At 37.3% G+C, this 15772-nt stretch overlaps 1 protein-coding gene across 3 annotated transcripts in view; it reads right to left on the bottom strand.

Moving 5' to 3' along the window:
* The window catches only part of SYCP1 (synaptonemal complex protein 1), a 138060-nt gene that overhangs the window by 107631 nt on the left and 14657 nt on the right, over positions 1–15772 (bottom strand). For all 3 annotated transcript variants that reach the window (XM_021090001.1, XM_021090000.1, XM_021090002.1), the window contains exons 9-12: positions 10613–10671; positions 9225–9294; positions 8545–8618; positions 987–1095 (exon numbers count right to left, since the gene is read on the bottom strand). In XM_021090001.1, the coding sequence (XP_020945660.1) occupies positions 987–1095; positions 8545–8618; positions 9225–9294; positions 10613–10671 (312 nt within the window). The remainder of the gene's footprint in view (positions 1–986; positions 1096–8544; positions 8619–9224; positions 9295–10612; positions 10672–15772) is intronic.

The following is a 15772-nucleotide window of genomic DNA, read 5'->3' on the forward strand; positions in this document are numbered from 1 at the left end:
GAACCTGATACAGTATTTCACAAAGTGTCTTATGCCTTTCAAATGCCTTAATACTTGAATGGGTTTGAAAAATACTCTCTAATAAGGTAGTCTAAACATAACATGACACTAAAGATCCTCATAATCTGATCTAAATACTTTTTTCCAGTCTCATATACCCAAGTTCTTTAAGATAGAGACACTCCAATCACTGTTTAAAATATACCCTAATTTTCACAGTTCCTTGACTTGCACAAGACACTTCTTCTGCCTACACTCCTTCCTCCAATTCACTGTCTAGTGACCCTTAATCATCTAAGGCCTAGTTCAACAATTTTTCCTGGATGCCTTTCCAAATGCCTTGCTCCAAGAATAATTAATAATTCCCACCCTAGTGCTCCCAGAGTATTCATTTATTTATAAAATATTTGAGTGCCTAATATATGCCAGGTACTGTTTCAGGCACTTGAAATATATCAAAAATATAAAAGAGACAGAGTTTCCTACTTTCATGCACCTTATTGAAACTTAGAGGAAGGTGAGTGTATGGAAAGAGAAAATGGGAGCACATAATACTTTAAAAAAGCTTCCTTGGCGGAGTTCCCATGGTGGCGCAGTGGTTAATGAATCCGACTAGGAACCATGAGGTTGCAGGTTCGATCCCTGGCCTTGCTCAGTGGGTTAAGGATCCTGCATTGCCGTGAACTGTGGCGTAGGTTGCAGACACGGCTCAGATCCTGCGTTGCTGTGGCTCTGGCGTAGGCCAATGACTACAGCTTCGATTAAACCCCTAGCCTGGGAACCTCCATATGCCACAGGAGCGGCCCTAGAAAAGACAAAAAAAAAAAGCTTTCTTGGTGACTCTATTATGCCCTTCTCCAACTGGTCCAAAATAGGTTGAGAATTAAAACATTAGAAAGCATTATAGCAAAACTATAAAGAAAGCTAAAATTTAAAACATGAGGAGTACACAAGACACTCTTATATTTTCTAATTTAAATTCTTACTTGTCTTTTCTTCTAGTTGGTTAACTTTATTTCTGGACTCCTCTAGCAGAAATGTCAAATCTTTCATTTTATTTTCTTGCTCAGTATTTTGGATCAACAGCAGTGATACCTAAAATGAAACATTTCAATAATACATTATAGATATGAAAAATTAAATAGGACACCTTACCATTTATCACTGTACATGATCACATTTTATGTACTTACCTAAACACTTTTCAGCTGGCTGTGCCTAGCATTTAGTACTTGCTTGCACAATAATTATTTATTGAATGAAGAAATAAACAAATTAATGTGATATATCCAATATTACAGTATGCATTTTAAGTTATCATTTAGAAGATTACACATTGAAATCTACTGTATCATTCATTCTATAAATATTACTGAGCACCTAGTCTGTTCCAGAAACCATGATAAGCATTGAATATAGAGATGATGGAACTCACCTTCAAGAAACTCAAAAGTCTAGACTAGGAGACAAACAACTATACTTGAATATTATTAGTGATAGGAAAAAAATGTTATAGGAATCAGGAAAGGTAAACCTAAATCAGTCTTGGGGGATGTAATCATAAATTAATCCTTCTCAGAGACTGAATCGAATCTTGATAGACAAGTACAAATTAATCAGGCTAAGCTGGGGGGGAATGAGCATTCTAGACTCACTAAAAAAACACAAAGAATCAAGAGATCATGCTTCATTCAGAGAGCTGAAAATATTCAGATGGCTAACATATAGAGAACACATAAAGAAAAGGTGAAAGATAAACTTACAAAGATAGGCTAAAGACTTGCAGATTCAAGATGGCAGAAAGACCTCTCCACCCTATTTTAATCTACAAATTACCCAAAAAATAACCAGGAAAACAAAGATGGACTTTATCTTCCATGAAACTATGAGACTTCTATAATCCAAACCACAGTGTGTAAAAAAGAAAAGCAGTTAGAAGGAACAGAAAATGAATTATAGGAAGTTCCCCTGTGGCACAGCAGGTTAAGGATCCAGCATTGGTGCACCTGTGGTGCAGGCTGCAACTGTGGTGCAGGTTTGATCCTTAGCCCAGGAACTTCCGTATGCCACAGGTACAGCCCCACCCCACCCCAAAAAAAGAGAGAGAGAGAAGAATGGAGGAAGGAAGGGAGGGAAAGAGAGGAGAGGGAAGGAGGGGGGGGAAGGAAGGAAAGAAGGAAGGAAGGAAGGAAGGAAGGAAGGAAGGAAGGAAGGAAGGAAGGAAGGAAGGAAGGAAAAAGACTTAAAAAAGTAAGGTCAAGTAGTTCCTGTTGTGGCTCAGCGATAACAAACCTGACTGCTATTCATGAAGGACACGGGCTTGATCCCTGGCCCCACTCAGTAGGTTAAGGATCCTGCATTGCCACAAGCTGTGGTATATGTCTCAGGTGCAGCTCAGGCCTGTCATTTCTATGGCTGTGGCATAAGACAGCAGCTGCAGCTCGGATTCGACCCCTAGCCAGGGAACTTCCATATGCCATAGGGGCAACACTAAAATTAGAAAAAAAAGAAAGAAAAGCAAAACTAAGAGTCTACACAGGATAGGTTACAAATGAGAAGCAAGATAACTCAACTCTAAAGAGACCCAGAATGTTTCAATAATTAGAAGTGGCAAATAGGTATTAAACAGGAAAGTGAGACTGTGCTTAGAAGTCTGTAAAGATTAGTAAGAGCTCTTAGGCCCCCTAACCCTCATTTCCTAGCCTCTACTCCCAGAATGCCAATGTAATCAGAGGACTGACTTACTCCATCTTTTTAAGAGACACCGGCATGGTTAAATTGAAAAAAAAAAAAAAAAAAAGAATCTCTAGGAGTTCCCATTGTGGCTTAGCAGTAAGGAACCCAACTAGTATTCCTCAGGATTCATTGATTTTAAAAGAGGGCTAGCATTCGGTGTAAGCCTATATTTAATTCAATGCCTGGCCTCACTCAGTGGGTTAAGGATCAGTGTTGCCATGAGCTGCAGTGTAGGTAACAGATGCAGCTCGGATCTGGCATTGCTGTGGCTGTGGCTGGGAGGGGCACCTCTGATTCAACCCTTAGCCTGGGAACTTCCATATGCCACAGATGTGACCCCCCAAAAAATTCTAAACCTGGGTATTCTAGGCACAGGAAAAGATGGGTCTAAAACCATTCCAGGCACAGGAAAAGGATATAACTGAGAAGTCAGCAATATGGAATGATGAGACAGGCTGTCCAACTTAACCCAAAAATGCAATCAGACTATGAACAACTATATGGCAACAAGTTTGACAATATGGAAGAAATGGACAATTTTCTAGAATCTTACAGCCTGCCAAAACTGAATCAAGAAGAAACAGACCAACTGAACAGGCTGATCACTAGAAATGAAATTGTAGATGTCATAAAAACACTCCCTACAAATAAAAGTACAGAACCAGATGGCTTCACAGGCGAATTCTATCAAACATATAAAGAGGAATTGGTGCCCATCCTCCTTAAACTCTTTCAAAAGGGGGAAGAAGAAGGAATACTCCCAAAGACATTCTATGATGCCACCATCACCCTCACTCCAAAACCAGACAGAGATACCACCAAAAGAGAAAACTATTGGCCAATATCATTGATGAATATAGATGCAAAAATTCTCAACAAAATCTTAGCCAACCAAATCCAACAACATATCAAAAAAATTATACACCATGACCAGGTAGGGTTCATCCCAGGTTCACAAGGATGGTTCAACATACGCAAATCAATCAACATCATAAACCCCATTAACAAAAAAAAAAAGTCAAAAATCATATGATCATCTCAATAGACGCAGAAAAAAACATTTGACAAAGTCCAACATCCATTCATGATCAAGACCTCGCCAAAGTGGGTATAGAGGGAACATTCCTGAATATAATCAAAGCCATTTATGATAAACCCACAGCAAATATAATACTCAATGGGGAAAAACTGAAAGCCTTCTCACTCAAATATGGAACAAGACAGGGATGCCCACTCTCACCACTGCTATTCAACATAGTTTTGGAAGTCCTAGCCACAGCAATTAGACAAACAAAAGAAATAAAAGGCATCCATATAGGAAGAGAAGAGATAAAACTGTCACTGTATGCAGATGACATGATACTATACATAGAAAACCCTAAGGACTCAACCCAAAAACTACTTGAACTGATTAATAAATTCAGCAAAGTAGGAGGATATAAGATTAACATTCAGAAGTCAGTTGCATTTCTGTATACCAGCAATGAAATATTAGAAAAGGAATATAAAAATATGATACCTTTTAAAATTGCACCTCACAAAATCAAATACCTCGGAATACACCTGACCAAAGAGGTAAAGGACCTACATGCTGAGAACTATAAAACTTTAATCAAAGAAATCAAAGAAGATGTAAAGAAATGGAAAGATATTCCATGTTCATGGATTGGGAAAATCAATATTGTAAAAATGGCCATACTACCCAAAGCAATCTACAGATTCAATGCAATCCCTAGCAAATTACCTAGGACATTTTTCACAGAACTAGAACAAACAATCCAAAAATTTATATGGAACAACAAAAGACCCAGAATCACCAAAGCAATCCTGAGAAACAAAAACCAAGCAGGAGGCATAACTCTTCCAGACTTCAAGAAATACTACAAAGCCACAGTCATCAAAACAGTGTGCTACTGGTACCAAAACAGACAGACAGACCAATGGAACAGAATAGAGAACCCGGAAATAAACCCTGACACCTATGGTCAATTAATCTTTGACAAGGGAAGCAAGAACATAAAATGGGAAAAAAAAAGTCTATTCAGCAAGCACTGCTGGGAAACCTGGACAACTGCATGCAAAGCAATGAAACTAGAACACACCCTCACACCATGCACACAAATAAACTCCAAATGGCTGAAAGACTTAAATATACGACAGGACACCATCAAACTCCTAGAAGAAAACAGAGGCAAAACACTCTCTGACATCAACATCATGAATATTTTCTCAGGTCTGTCTCCCAAAGCAATAGAAATCAGAGCAAAAATAAACCCATGGGACCTCATCAAACTGAAAAGCTTGTGCACAGCAAAGGAAACCCAAAAGAAAACAAAAAGACAACTTTCAGAATGGGAGAAAACAGTTTCAAATGATGCAACCGACAAGGGCTTAATCTCTAGAATATATAAACAACTTCTACAACCCAACAGCAAAAAAGCCAATCAACCAATGGAAAAATGGGCAAAAGACATGAATAGACATTTCTCCAAGGAAGATACACAGATGGCCAACAAACACATGAAAAAATGCTCAACATCACTGATTATAAGAGAAATGCAAATCAAAACTACCATGAGATACCACCTCACACCAGTCAGAATGGCCACCGTTAATAAATCCACAAATAACAAGTGCTGGAGGGGCTGTGGAGAAAAGGGAACCCTCCTCCACTGTTGGTGGGAATGTAAACTGGTACAGCCACTATGGAGAACAGTTTGGAGATACCTTAGAAATCTATACATAGAACTTCCATATGACCCCACAATCCCACTCTTGGGCATCTATCCAGACAAAACTCTACTTAAAAGAGACACATGCACCCGCATGTTCATTGCAGCACTATTCACAATAGCCAGGACATGGAAACAACCCAAATGTCCATCAACAGATGACTGGATTCGGAAGATGTGGTATATATATACACAATGGAATACTACTCAGCCATAAAAAGAATGACATAATGCCATTTGCAGCAACATGGATGGAACTAGAGAATCTCATACTGAGCGAAATGAGCCAGAAAGACAAATACCATATGATATCACTTATAACTGGAATCTAATATCCAGCACAAAGGAACATCTCCTCCGAAAAGAAAATCATGGACTTGGAGAAGAGACTTGTGGCTGCCTGATGGGAGGGAGAGGGAGTGGGAGGGATAGGGAGCTTGGGCTTATCAGACACAGCTTAGAATAGATTTACAAGGAGATCCTGCTGAGTAGCATTGAGAACTTTGTCTAGATACTCATGTTGCAACAGAACAAAGGGTGGGGAAAAAAATGTAAATGTAATGTATACATGTAAGGATAACTTGATCCCCTTGCTGTACAGTGGGAAAATAAAAAAAATAAACAAAAAAAATGCAATCAGGAGTTCCCGTCATGGCGTAGTGGTTAACGAATCCGACTAGGAACCATGAGGTTGCGGGTTCGGTCCCTGGCCTTGCTCAGTGGGTTAACGATCCGGCGTTGCCGTGAGCTGTGGTGTAGGTTGCAGGCGCAGCTCGGATCCCGCATTGCTGTGGCTCTGGCGTAGGCCGGCAGCTACAGCTCCGATTGGACCCCTAGCCTGGGAACCTCCATATGCCGCAGGAGCGGCCCAAGAAAGAGCAAAAAGACAAAAAAAAAATGCAATTAGCAAAGTTTATATCCCCAGTAGGAAAAATAAGTCTTACAAATAATAACATTTAAGAGTCCCCAAAGACAAAAAAAAAAAAGTTGCCGTCGTGGCTCAGTGGTTAACGAATCTGACTAGGAACCATGAGGTTGCAGGTTTGATCCCTGGCCTCGCTCAGTGGGTTAAGGATCCAATGTTGCCATGAGCTATAATGTAGGTTGCAGACGCAGCTTGGATCCCGCGCTGCTATGGCTATGGCATAGGCCAGTGGCTACAGTTCCAATTAGACCCCTAGCCTGGGAACCTCCATATGCCATGGGTGCAGCCCTAGAAAAAGACAAAGATAAAGAAAAAAAAAAAAAAAAAGGAGTCCCCAGCCACACCATCAATTTACAAGGAATCCCCAAAATGTGTAAGCTCTGCTTATGTACCCAGGACTCCAATAAGGTTCTTAGCACTTTATTTTTGTGTTTGTATTTTTGTGTAAGCACATTTTAACTTTTAAAAAGACATTCTTCTTTCAGAAACTTGGTTTAAAAATACAGAAAAAAAATTAAGTCTTTCAAAAGATCTAAGTATAACACATCAATCAGAATTCCATCATTTAACCAGAACTTAAAGAAAATTCTAAGAATCTTCTCTGTACTTTCAATTAACATTTGTCATTACTCTTTAAGTAAATATCCTTGCTGTATCTACAAGGTATCTGTGGCAAGTCAGATGAAAAAAATATGAAAAAGGAGTTCCTACTGTGGCTCAGCAGAAACGAATCTGACTAGTATCCATGAGGATGCAGGTTCAATCGCTGGCCTCACTCAGTGGGTTGGGGATCCGGCACTGCAATGAGCTGTGGTAGGTCGCAGATGAGGCCTGGATCCTGCATTGCTGTGACTATTGTGTAGGGCAGCTGCAGCTCCAATTTGACCCCCAGCCTGGGAACTTCCACATAGCACAGAAGCAAGCCTCAAAGACAAAAAAAAAAAAAAAAAAAAAAAAAAACCACCTCTGAAAAAATAGAGGGAAATGAGAGAGGATTCCTTTCTATACTTCTCTTTCCATTTTGGATTCAAAAGACTTGAAATTGATAAATTTGGCATAATAATCATCTGAAACCAACATTCTTGTGAAAGAAAGTAAAAGAACACATTCACCATTTTCAAGTCTCTCACTATGTGACATTAATAGAAAAAAGCAAAAGAAAGTTTTACTTCCCATTCATTGGTTTCATGAATCGTATATCTCAAAATAAACTGCAAAACATGGTTCAAGTGGTCAATGATCACTTTAACATTTTATGAGCTTTTTGTCTGAATAAAAGTTCTCACAAAACTATATTTTTGCAGTAATGTTCTAATATTCATCTAAACATTTTTTTTCTTTGGCTTTTTAGGGCTGTATCTGTGGCATATGGAAGTTCCCAGGTAGAGATCAAATCGGAGCTGCAGCTGCTGGCCTACACCACAGTCACAGCAATACAGGATCCGAGCTGTGTCTATGACCTACACCACACCTCTGGGACCTACTCCACAGCTCACAGCAAGACCAATCCTTAAGTCACTGAGCAGGGCCAGGGATTGAACACGAATCCTCTTGGATCCTGGTCAGGTTCCTTACCATTGAGCCACAACGGGAACTTCAGATTCACTGATTTTTAAAAAGGGCTAGCGTTCAGTGCATGCACATTTGAGTCAACGGAAATTAAGGCAAATGGAAAATATATTTAGATAAATAAAATGTTAAAATCTCTCAGGAATTTATTGTGCAAGCAACAAATACAAATTTCTCTTAAAATTTTAAGTATCTTATAAATTAGTAAATATAAAGAATACAGATTTGGGGGCTGGGGGGATGTGCCTGGGCTGTGGGATGGAAATCCTGTAAAATCAGATTGTTATGATCATTATACAACTACAGATGTGATAAATTCATTTGAGTAATAAAAAATTTAAAAAATTAAAAAATTTTAAAAATTAAAAAAGAAAGAAAGAAAGAATACAGAAAGTAGTTCCCACTGTGGCACAACAGGATCAGCAGCATCTTGGGAGTGCTGGGATGCAGGTTCCATCCCTATCCCAGCACAAGGAGTTAGGGAACATAGCTCATATCTGACCCCTGGCCCAAGAACTCCAGGTGCCACAGGGTAGCCAAAAAAAAAAAAAAGATTAGAGAGAGTTGATTTTTTAAAAACACCTGTTTTTCCTTGTCATTTACTTCTTTCTTGTATTCCTCTTCTAGGTGTTGGATTTTTTCGTAATCTTCCTTTACTTTAAAAAGAAAAAAATTAAAAGAAAACAATTATACTTTAATATCAATATAATTATATAACAAATAAAACTTTAAGTTTCTAATATTTTACTTCACCTCCTTATTTACCTAGATATCAAACCCTAAAAGTTTCTAACAAGCTAAAACTGCAATTTTCTTGCTGCTGCTTTCTGTTTAGTAAAATAATAAATTCAAATAATATACAGGTACAATACCTTGAGAAAATTCCATAATTCTTTAATAGCCATATCTAAGTTTCTTCTTTATAACACTAATATGAAATAAGAGATTTTAAATATATATTACTTTAACATACTGCTTGACCAAGACAAGGAATGTAAAAATAAGATGAAACCACACTTCTAAAAACTTAAATACAAACCATAATTCAATTTCAGGGAAAATGTAGCTTTTGAAACCAAGAGTATTTTTAACATACACTAATTCTCTGCCACATTCCACAAAATTTAGAAGGGCTTATAAAACTATATACAATATAAAAATTTTCAATAGTTTTGGCATCAAGCTTAAGGTTTGAAAGCATCAACAGTATTTCATAAAAACACAAACATCAGAAGAGTAATATAAAAAATAAAAATTCGTACACTTAAAATGCATTTCCAGTCTGGAATTCTCAGCTTGCACACGAAGTTCCTCAAAAGCTATTATCATTTTCTGAAATACATTTAATTTTTAAGAATCATACTTAAGACTTTTTAAATAGCTTTCTTCAAACAATAAAAATAAATTTGCATCATGTGATCATTAAATTTAAATTGCACAACTCTGAATAATAAAAACCCTTGAATTTTTAATAATTAAACAATTTACTAAATGTATTAAGAGTGTCTATTATGGTAACTTCCCAGATACTTAAAGGTACTGAAGGCACATAAACAAATAGGAAAAAAAATTGTTGGTACTCTAGTCATTTACTTTAAAAGCCCATATCAAAGTCTACAATTTTACATTGATTTTTGTTTACTTCTGTCTTCACTAAAGTGTAACTTCTGTGCTGTCTCTTCTCATAAGAGTCCAAATCATACTTCCATTATCTGGAAGTATGAGTACATTCAACAAATACTGATTTGTAAAATTGGATGAATTCATTTATGCATTAGAAAATACTTACTGAGTGCCTATTATGTGCCAGGCACTCTTTTAGACACCTAGGATATAAGACATAGTCTTTACCCTACTGGAACTAACTTATAGTTCGGTGTAAGAAAGAAAACACATACACACATGAGTATCAAATAAATGTCATGTATTTTTTAAGTGCTCTTCAGAAAAGTTTAGACAAGGTGAAGAGACAGAGGCTAATTGAATAAAAAGATATTTTAGGTAAAATAGTAAAGAGTAATAAAAAGCAGAATAAAGCTGATGAGTTTGCCTAAGATCTTGAACACAAATGTTTTAGATAGAAGAAACAAATTCGAAGAAGCAAGATTAGAAAGAACTTAGCAAGTTTGAGAAACAAAAAGGAAAGGAACTGAGGAGTTCCCTGGTGGTGCAGTAGTTAGGACTCAGCTCTTTCACTGCTGCAGCCCAGGTTCTATCCCTGGTCTAAGAACTGAGATAGCACACCAAGTCACTGCACGCTTCAGCCAAAAAAAAAAAAAAAAAAAAGAACAACTATAGTAAGAAGCAAAGTGGAGAATGAATGATAGGGGATAGGATAAAAAAGGTAAATAGGAACCAGGCAGATACTTGGTATGTTTTTCAAATTAATGGTTATCTGTCACAATGCGCTAGTCTCTGACAAAGAGTTAATATCTCATAAATTAACTGGTGTCACTAAAATGTCAATTCAAAAACTACTAAAAAATAAAACATTAATACTTATAGAACCTTGAGAATTTTATTGAATATAATCATATATCAAAAGATAAATAATAATCCCTTGAGCAAGAACAATAATCCCTATCTTTGTAACTATTAATTTGTTAGAAATGTCTCTACTGAAAATATTCAGATTTTTACTACTACTTACCTCAATGTTACTATTTAGGTCCACATAAACTTGCCTAGTTTCTTCCCGTTCATATTCATCTATTGTAAAATATTTCAAAATTAAATTTTTAAACAATTATAATTCCAACAAGATAATACTCAAATGTCTCAGGTGAACCCAAAATATTTAAAAATCTGGGCTATTAAAGGGCTCTAGTATATCTTTTGAGCCTTTTTTTTTTAAGCTCACACCCGTGGTATGAGCCTAAAGCTCTCAGGCTAGGGGTTGAATCGGAGCTGTAGCCGAGAGACTACACCACAGCCACAGCAACATCAGATCCAAGCCATGTCTGTGACCTACACCACAGCTCACAGCAACACCAGACCCTTAAAGCACTGAATGAGGCCAGGGATCAAACCTGCGTCCTCATGGATGGTAGTCAGATTCGTTTCCACTGAGCCACAACAGGAACTCCTGAGTCTTTTGTTTTTTTGTCTTTTGTTTTTTCAGGGCCACACCTGAGGCACATGGAGGTTCCCAGGCTAGGAGTCTAATTGGAGCTGTAGCCACAGGCCTATGCCACAGCCACAGCAACACCAGATCCAAGACATGTCTGCGATCTACACCACAGCTCATGACAACGCCAAATCCTGAGTGAAGCCAGGGATCGAACCCACAACCTCATGGTTCCTAGTCGGATTAGTTTCCGCTGTGCCACGACGGGAGCTCCCTCCTTTTGAGTCTTTTAAAGTAAGACCATTCTTCATGGTCATACTTCATGACATCAACCTCAAAAGCTAGGTGCCATTTAATTATACCTAATTGCCTTTTACATAATTATTATTCATGAATTTATTCAAACTTGGTAAAATATACTTATAGTTTTAGCCTTTATAATAAGTCCCTACTTACTCAACAACTAATCTATATTTTTCCTTTGTATATTTAAGATCATGAAGTACTTATGAAAGGCAAAGCTCATACTTGTCTCTGCTCTACTCTAAAGAAGCAGGAAGGAAGATAAATCCCAAGAAAGAAGAACAAGTTAAGAATAGGTGTAGTCCCAAAGATAAATCTCCTATGAATTCTCTATGATCCTTTTTTTTTTAAGGTTTTTTGTTTGTTTGCTTGTTTGTTTGCCTGAGCAATGATTCCCTCTAGCTGTCCTCAAACCTTGAGTAAAGTCAGCAAAACTTAGTGTTGGTAGGTAGTGCTGTGGACAATTAAGGCACAAGGCAGTAAAAGAAAATGTGGCTGTCCCTTCATCATTTCTCCAAGTGAGGCCAAACACCACAGAAACCATGTTCAGCTAAAGGAGAGTACTAGTTCCCAGATTCTTGGTAACAAACTGCAAAACAAGAGAATGGCAGCTATGATAGACTCAAATGTCAATGCCAAATAACTAAAAAGAGGGTACATGAACTGACTCTAGAAGAATACAAGTATCCTAAACCCCTCAAAATTAAGTCTGGAGAGAACAAATGGAATATGAGCTAAATCACTTTTATTTGAATATTATGAATATTAATGGGATTGAAAAATTAAGGAAGTAGAGACCAAACAAATCAGTGTTTCAAAAGAAAGGTAATTCCACCTTCTCCATCTATTCACTACCAAACACATTTAGCAACAAACCTTCTCTATTCCTCAGAAACTCTTTGTGCCAAAGAATTGCCAACACATCCAATCTTCCCATAACCACCACCACCAGTACTTCCAAAATAACCTCACCATTCTTCCAATAGGCAAGTACTTTCTGAAAAGCAAGTAAATAAAACCACAAAAAAAGAAAATAAATTGCTATAGATGTACTTAAGAGTTGTCAGGAGCAAGTTGCAAAAGGTAGCACAGAGAAGGGATTTTGGTAGCAGAGTATTCTAATATAATGATATAATATTGTAATAATAGAAACCTACATTTTTGGTTTTCTTGATATCTATCTCCTTACTTATATCTATCTCACTCCTTTCTTCCTCCTTTCCTCTTCCCTTCCTTTTCTCTCTCCTCTCCTTCCCCTCTTTCTTTTTCTTTCTCTCTCTCACATAAACATACACACACACACATACAATTATTTTGCCCTAATTTGGCCAACAAGATCTTGCTGGATTCATTGTCTTAAAAAAGAGATTATTCAACCAAAATTAAAAAAAAAAAAAAAAAGTCTTTGAGTTTCAAAAGCCCAGTGTTGGAGTTAGAGGAAAGTCAGGACATGAATAAGTAATAAATTTTCAAGATACACAAGTCAGAACAAAGTTTCCCATTCTCTAGACCTAAGAAATATTTACTACTTTGTAGGGAAGAGGCCTTTAAAAGAGGAAGCTGAGGTAATGGCAGGTATTTATTAAGAAGGGGTTCTACAGCCCTCTATACTTACCAAGCTAAGCCTCAGGAATAGGAACCATAGAAATCTCAGATAGTTTGGGCAAACCAAGAGCAGTGAGACTGTTTTTTTTTTTTTTTTCCTTCAATAGAACTCTAAGAAAATGACAAAACTTGAGAAAAAAATGCCTGTAAACATATGTAGACATATGGGGTCTTAAACAGCTTCTCAATTTCCCTTGTTCCAACACCCTGGGCAACTGAGCATGGCTGCATAAAGCACAGAGAACCAGCATACTTGAGTGGCCCCAGAAAAGGCAAAAAGACAAAAAAAAAAAAAAAAAGATTTTTTAACATTTTAAGATATAAAATATTGTGCATGCTTGAATTAGTTGACAAAAATTACTCAGAACTGTATATTCTACAAAATTTATCAGTGTACCAGAAAACCAGGCAGAAGGGACATAAAGGTGATTTAGCTACCATAAAATAGGGTTATACAAGGGTAAAAACTTCGGAAACTGCTCAATGACCTGCCTTACAAATGTAAAAATAGAAAAAGGATTCAATCACTATACTAGGACCAAAGTCGGTTTATCACCTAGTTTGTTTATTTAGATAGTTCTTGCTTTTTTCAATGATGTATATGTCAGAAAACCTTTACGAGGCTTATGATAAAACACGTCACACAAGAAGAGGGAACATGAAAGATGTTAAAAGGAACAGCCCATCTCTGAAACAAACTCTAAAGAATTCAGATGAAAAATTCAGAAAATTATTCAGTATTCTCAACAGAACCAAGAAAATACTGTCTCAATTAAAGACAAAGATACATCCATAAAGAAAGAACAGGTCACAACAAAAATGCAAGAAATGGATGCATTAAGTAGAAAAACAAATAATGAGGAAAGGGGTCATGGATTAGATGATGAGAGACTGCAAAGGAGCTACAGCTTAGAGGCAGGACAAGAAAAAAATTGATACTTCAAAAGTCAAGTTGGGGGAGTTCCCGTCATGGCTCAGTGGTTAACAAATCCGACTAAGAACCATGAGGTTTTGGGTTCAATCCCTCGCCTTGCTCAGTGGGTTAAGGATCTGGCGTTGCTGTGAGCTGTGGTATAGGTTGCAGATGTGGCTCAGATCCCACGTTGCTGTGGCTCTGGCGTAGCCCAGCAGCTACAGCTCCAATTAGACCCCTAGCCTGGGAACCTCCATATGCCGTGGGAGCAGCCCAAGAAATGGTAAAAAAACCAAAAAAAAAAAATCAAGTTATAACCCAATGTAAAGAGAAAGATGAGGTTGAGGGGAGATACTGTTGCAGCTCAGTGGTGACAACTAGTATCCATGAGGATGTGGGTTTGGTACCTGGCCTTTCTCAGCAGATTAAGGATCTGGCATTGCCATGAGCTGTGGTATAGGTTGCAGACAGGGCTCGGATCCTGTATTGCTGTGGCTGTGGCATAGACCGGCAGCTACTGCTCCAATTCAACCCCTAGCCTGGGAACTTCTATATGCCATGGGTGCAGTCCAAAAAAGACAAAAAATTTTTTAAAGTCCATAATTAAAAAAAAAAAAGATGGGGGAAAAATGAACATTAAAAAGTTAGAGAAGTGAGGGCCAACAAAAAAGGAAGTAGGCCCAAACAGAAATCAGAATAAGTGGTCAAAGATATTATAAGGCTTTCCTGGTCTAAAGAAAGACTGGAATACATAGATTGAAACAGTGATACTGACGAAATCGTGAATTATAAAATCAAAAAATTCCAGAGTCCTGGCAAGGAGAAAAATATACACATAAATACACATACTATTTATTTCAGGTAGAAATATAGATATAGATATATGGAACTGTAATTATCCCTGTTTCACAGATAACAAAAGTGTGACACAGAAAAACTGTTATTTGCTGGGATCCCAAAATAATTAGTGGTGGTACATGATTAAAACATAAGGTCTGCCTAATGAGGTCCAGTAGGAAAATGCAAGGAATGCTATTTGGATCCAAAAATCTAAATGCACATGCAAAGAATGCTGAAAAAATGAAGAGTTAAAGATTTTAATTAATAATGCAATGTGACTATCAAATAAGTTGACTTTAGAGTTCATTAATGACACCGACAATTAGACAAGAATTGTCTAACTTTACACAGGTCAAGTTATACATTAGATAGTCTCACACAGTTACAGACTCCTAAATAACAAAGATTTTCAACAGATCAACCAAAATAACAAAAGCATGAATCTTGAAATATCTAGGCTAGAAACAAGATTCAGAAGTGATGAATAGCCATCTTTAAAGATCTAAAGAGATAACACATAAAAAAAATGGCTTAGACTTCTTCTGTATGCCTTAAGGAAAAGAACAGCAATAAGAAGAAAGAAAACACAAAGAGATTCCAGTATAAAAATAAGATCTGTCCTTAAATGACAATCTTGGGGTTAGTGATGCCATCATTGAATGTACTCAAAGATGGGAAAAACCACCACTTAGTAGTCAAAAAGGAAATTATGAATGTCCTATAAGGAGAATTAAAGCAATTGAAATACAAGTAGACCAAAAAAGTTTTAAAGTCCTTTCAACACTAAGTAATTTAGGTGTTCCGTCGTGGCGCAGTGGTTAACGAATCTGACTAGGAACCCTGAGGTTGCAGGTTCTATCCCTGCCCTTGCTCAGTGGGTTAAAGATCCAGCATTGCCATGAGCTGTGGTATAGGTCACAGACACGGCTCAGATGCTGTGCTGCTGTGGCTCTGGTGTAGGCCAGCAGCTACAGCTCCAATTAGACCCCTAGCCTGGGAACCTCCATATGCTGCAGGAGCAGCCCTAGAAAAGACAAAAAACAAAACAACAACAACAAAAAAAAACACTAAGTAATTTAGCT

Source organism: Sus scrofa, chromosome 4 (assembly GCF_000003025.6).
Source record: "Sus scrofa isolate TJ Tabasco breed Duroc chromosome 4, Sscrofa11.1, whole genome shotgun sequence".
Taxonomy (NCBI): Eukaryota; Metazoa; Chordata; class Mammalia; order Artiodactyla; family Suidae; genus Sus; species Sus scrofa.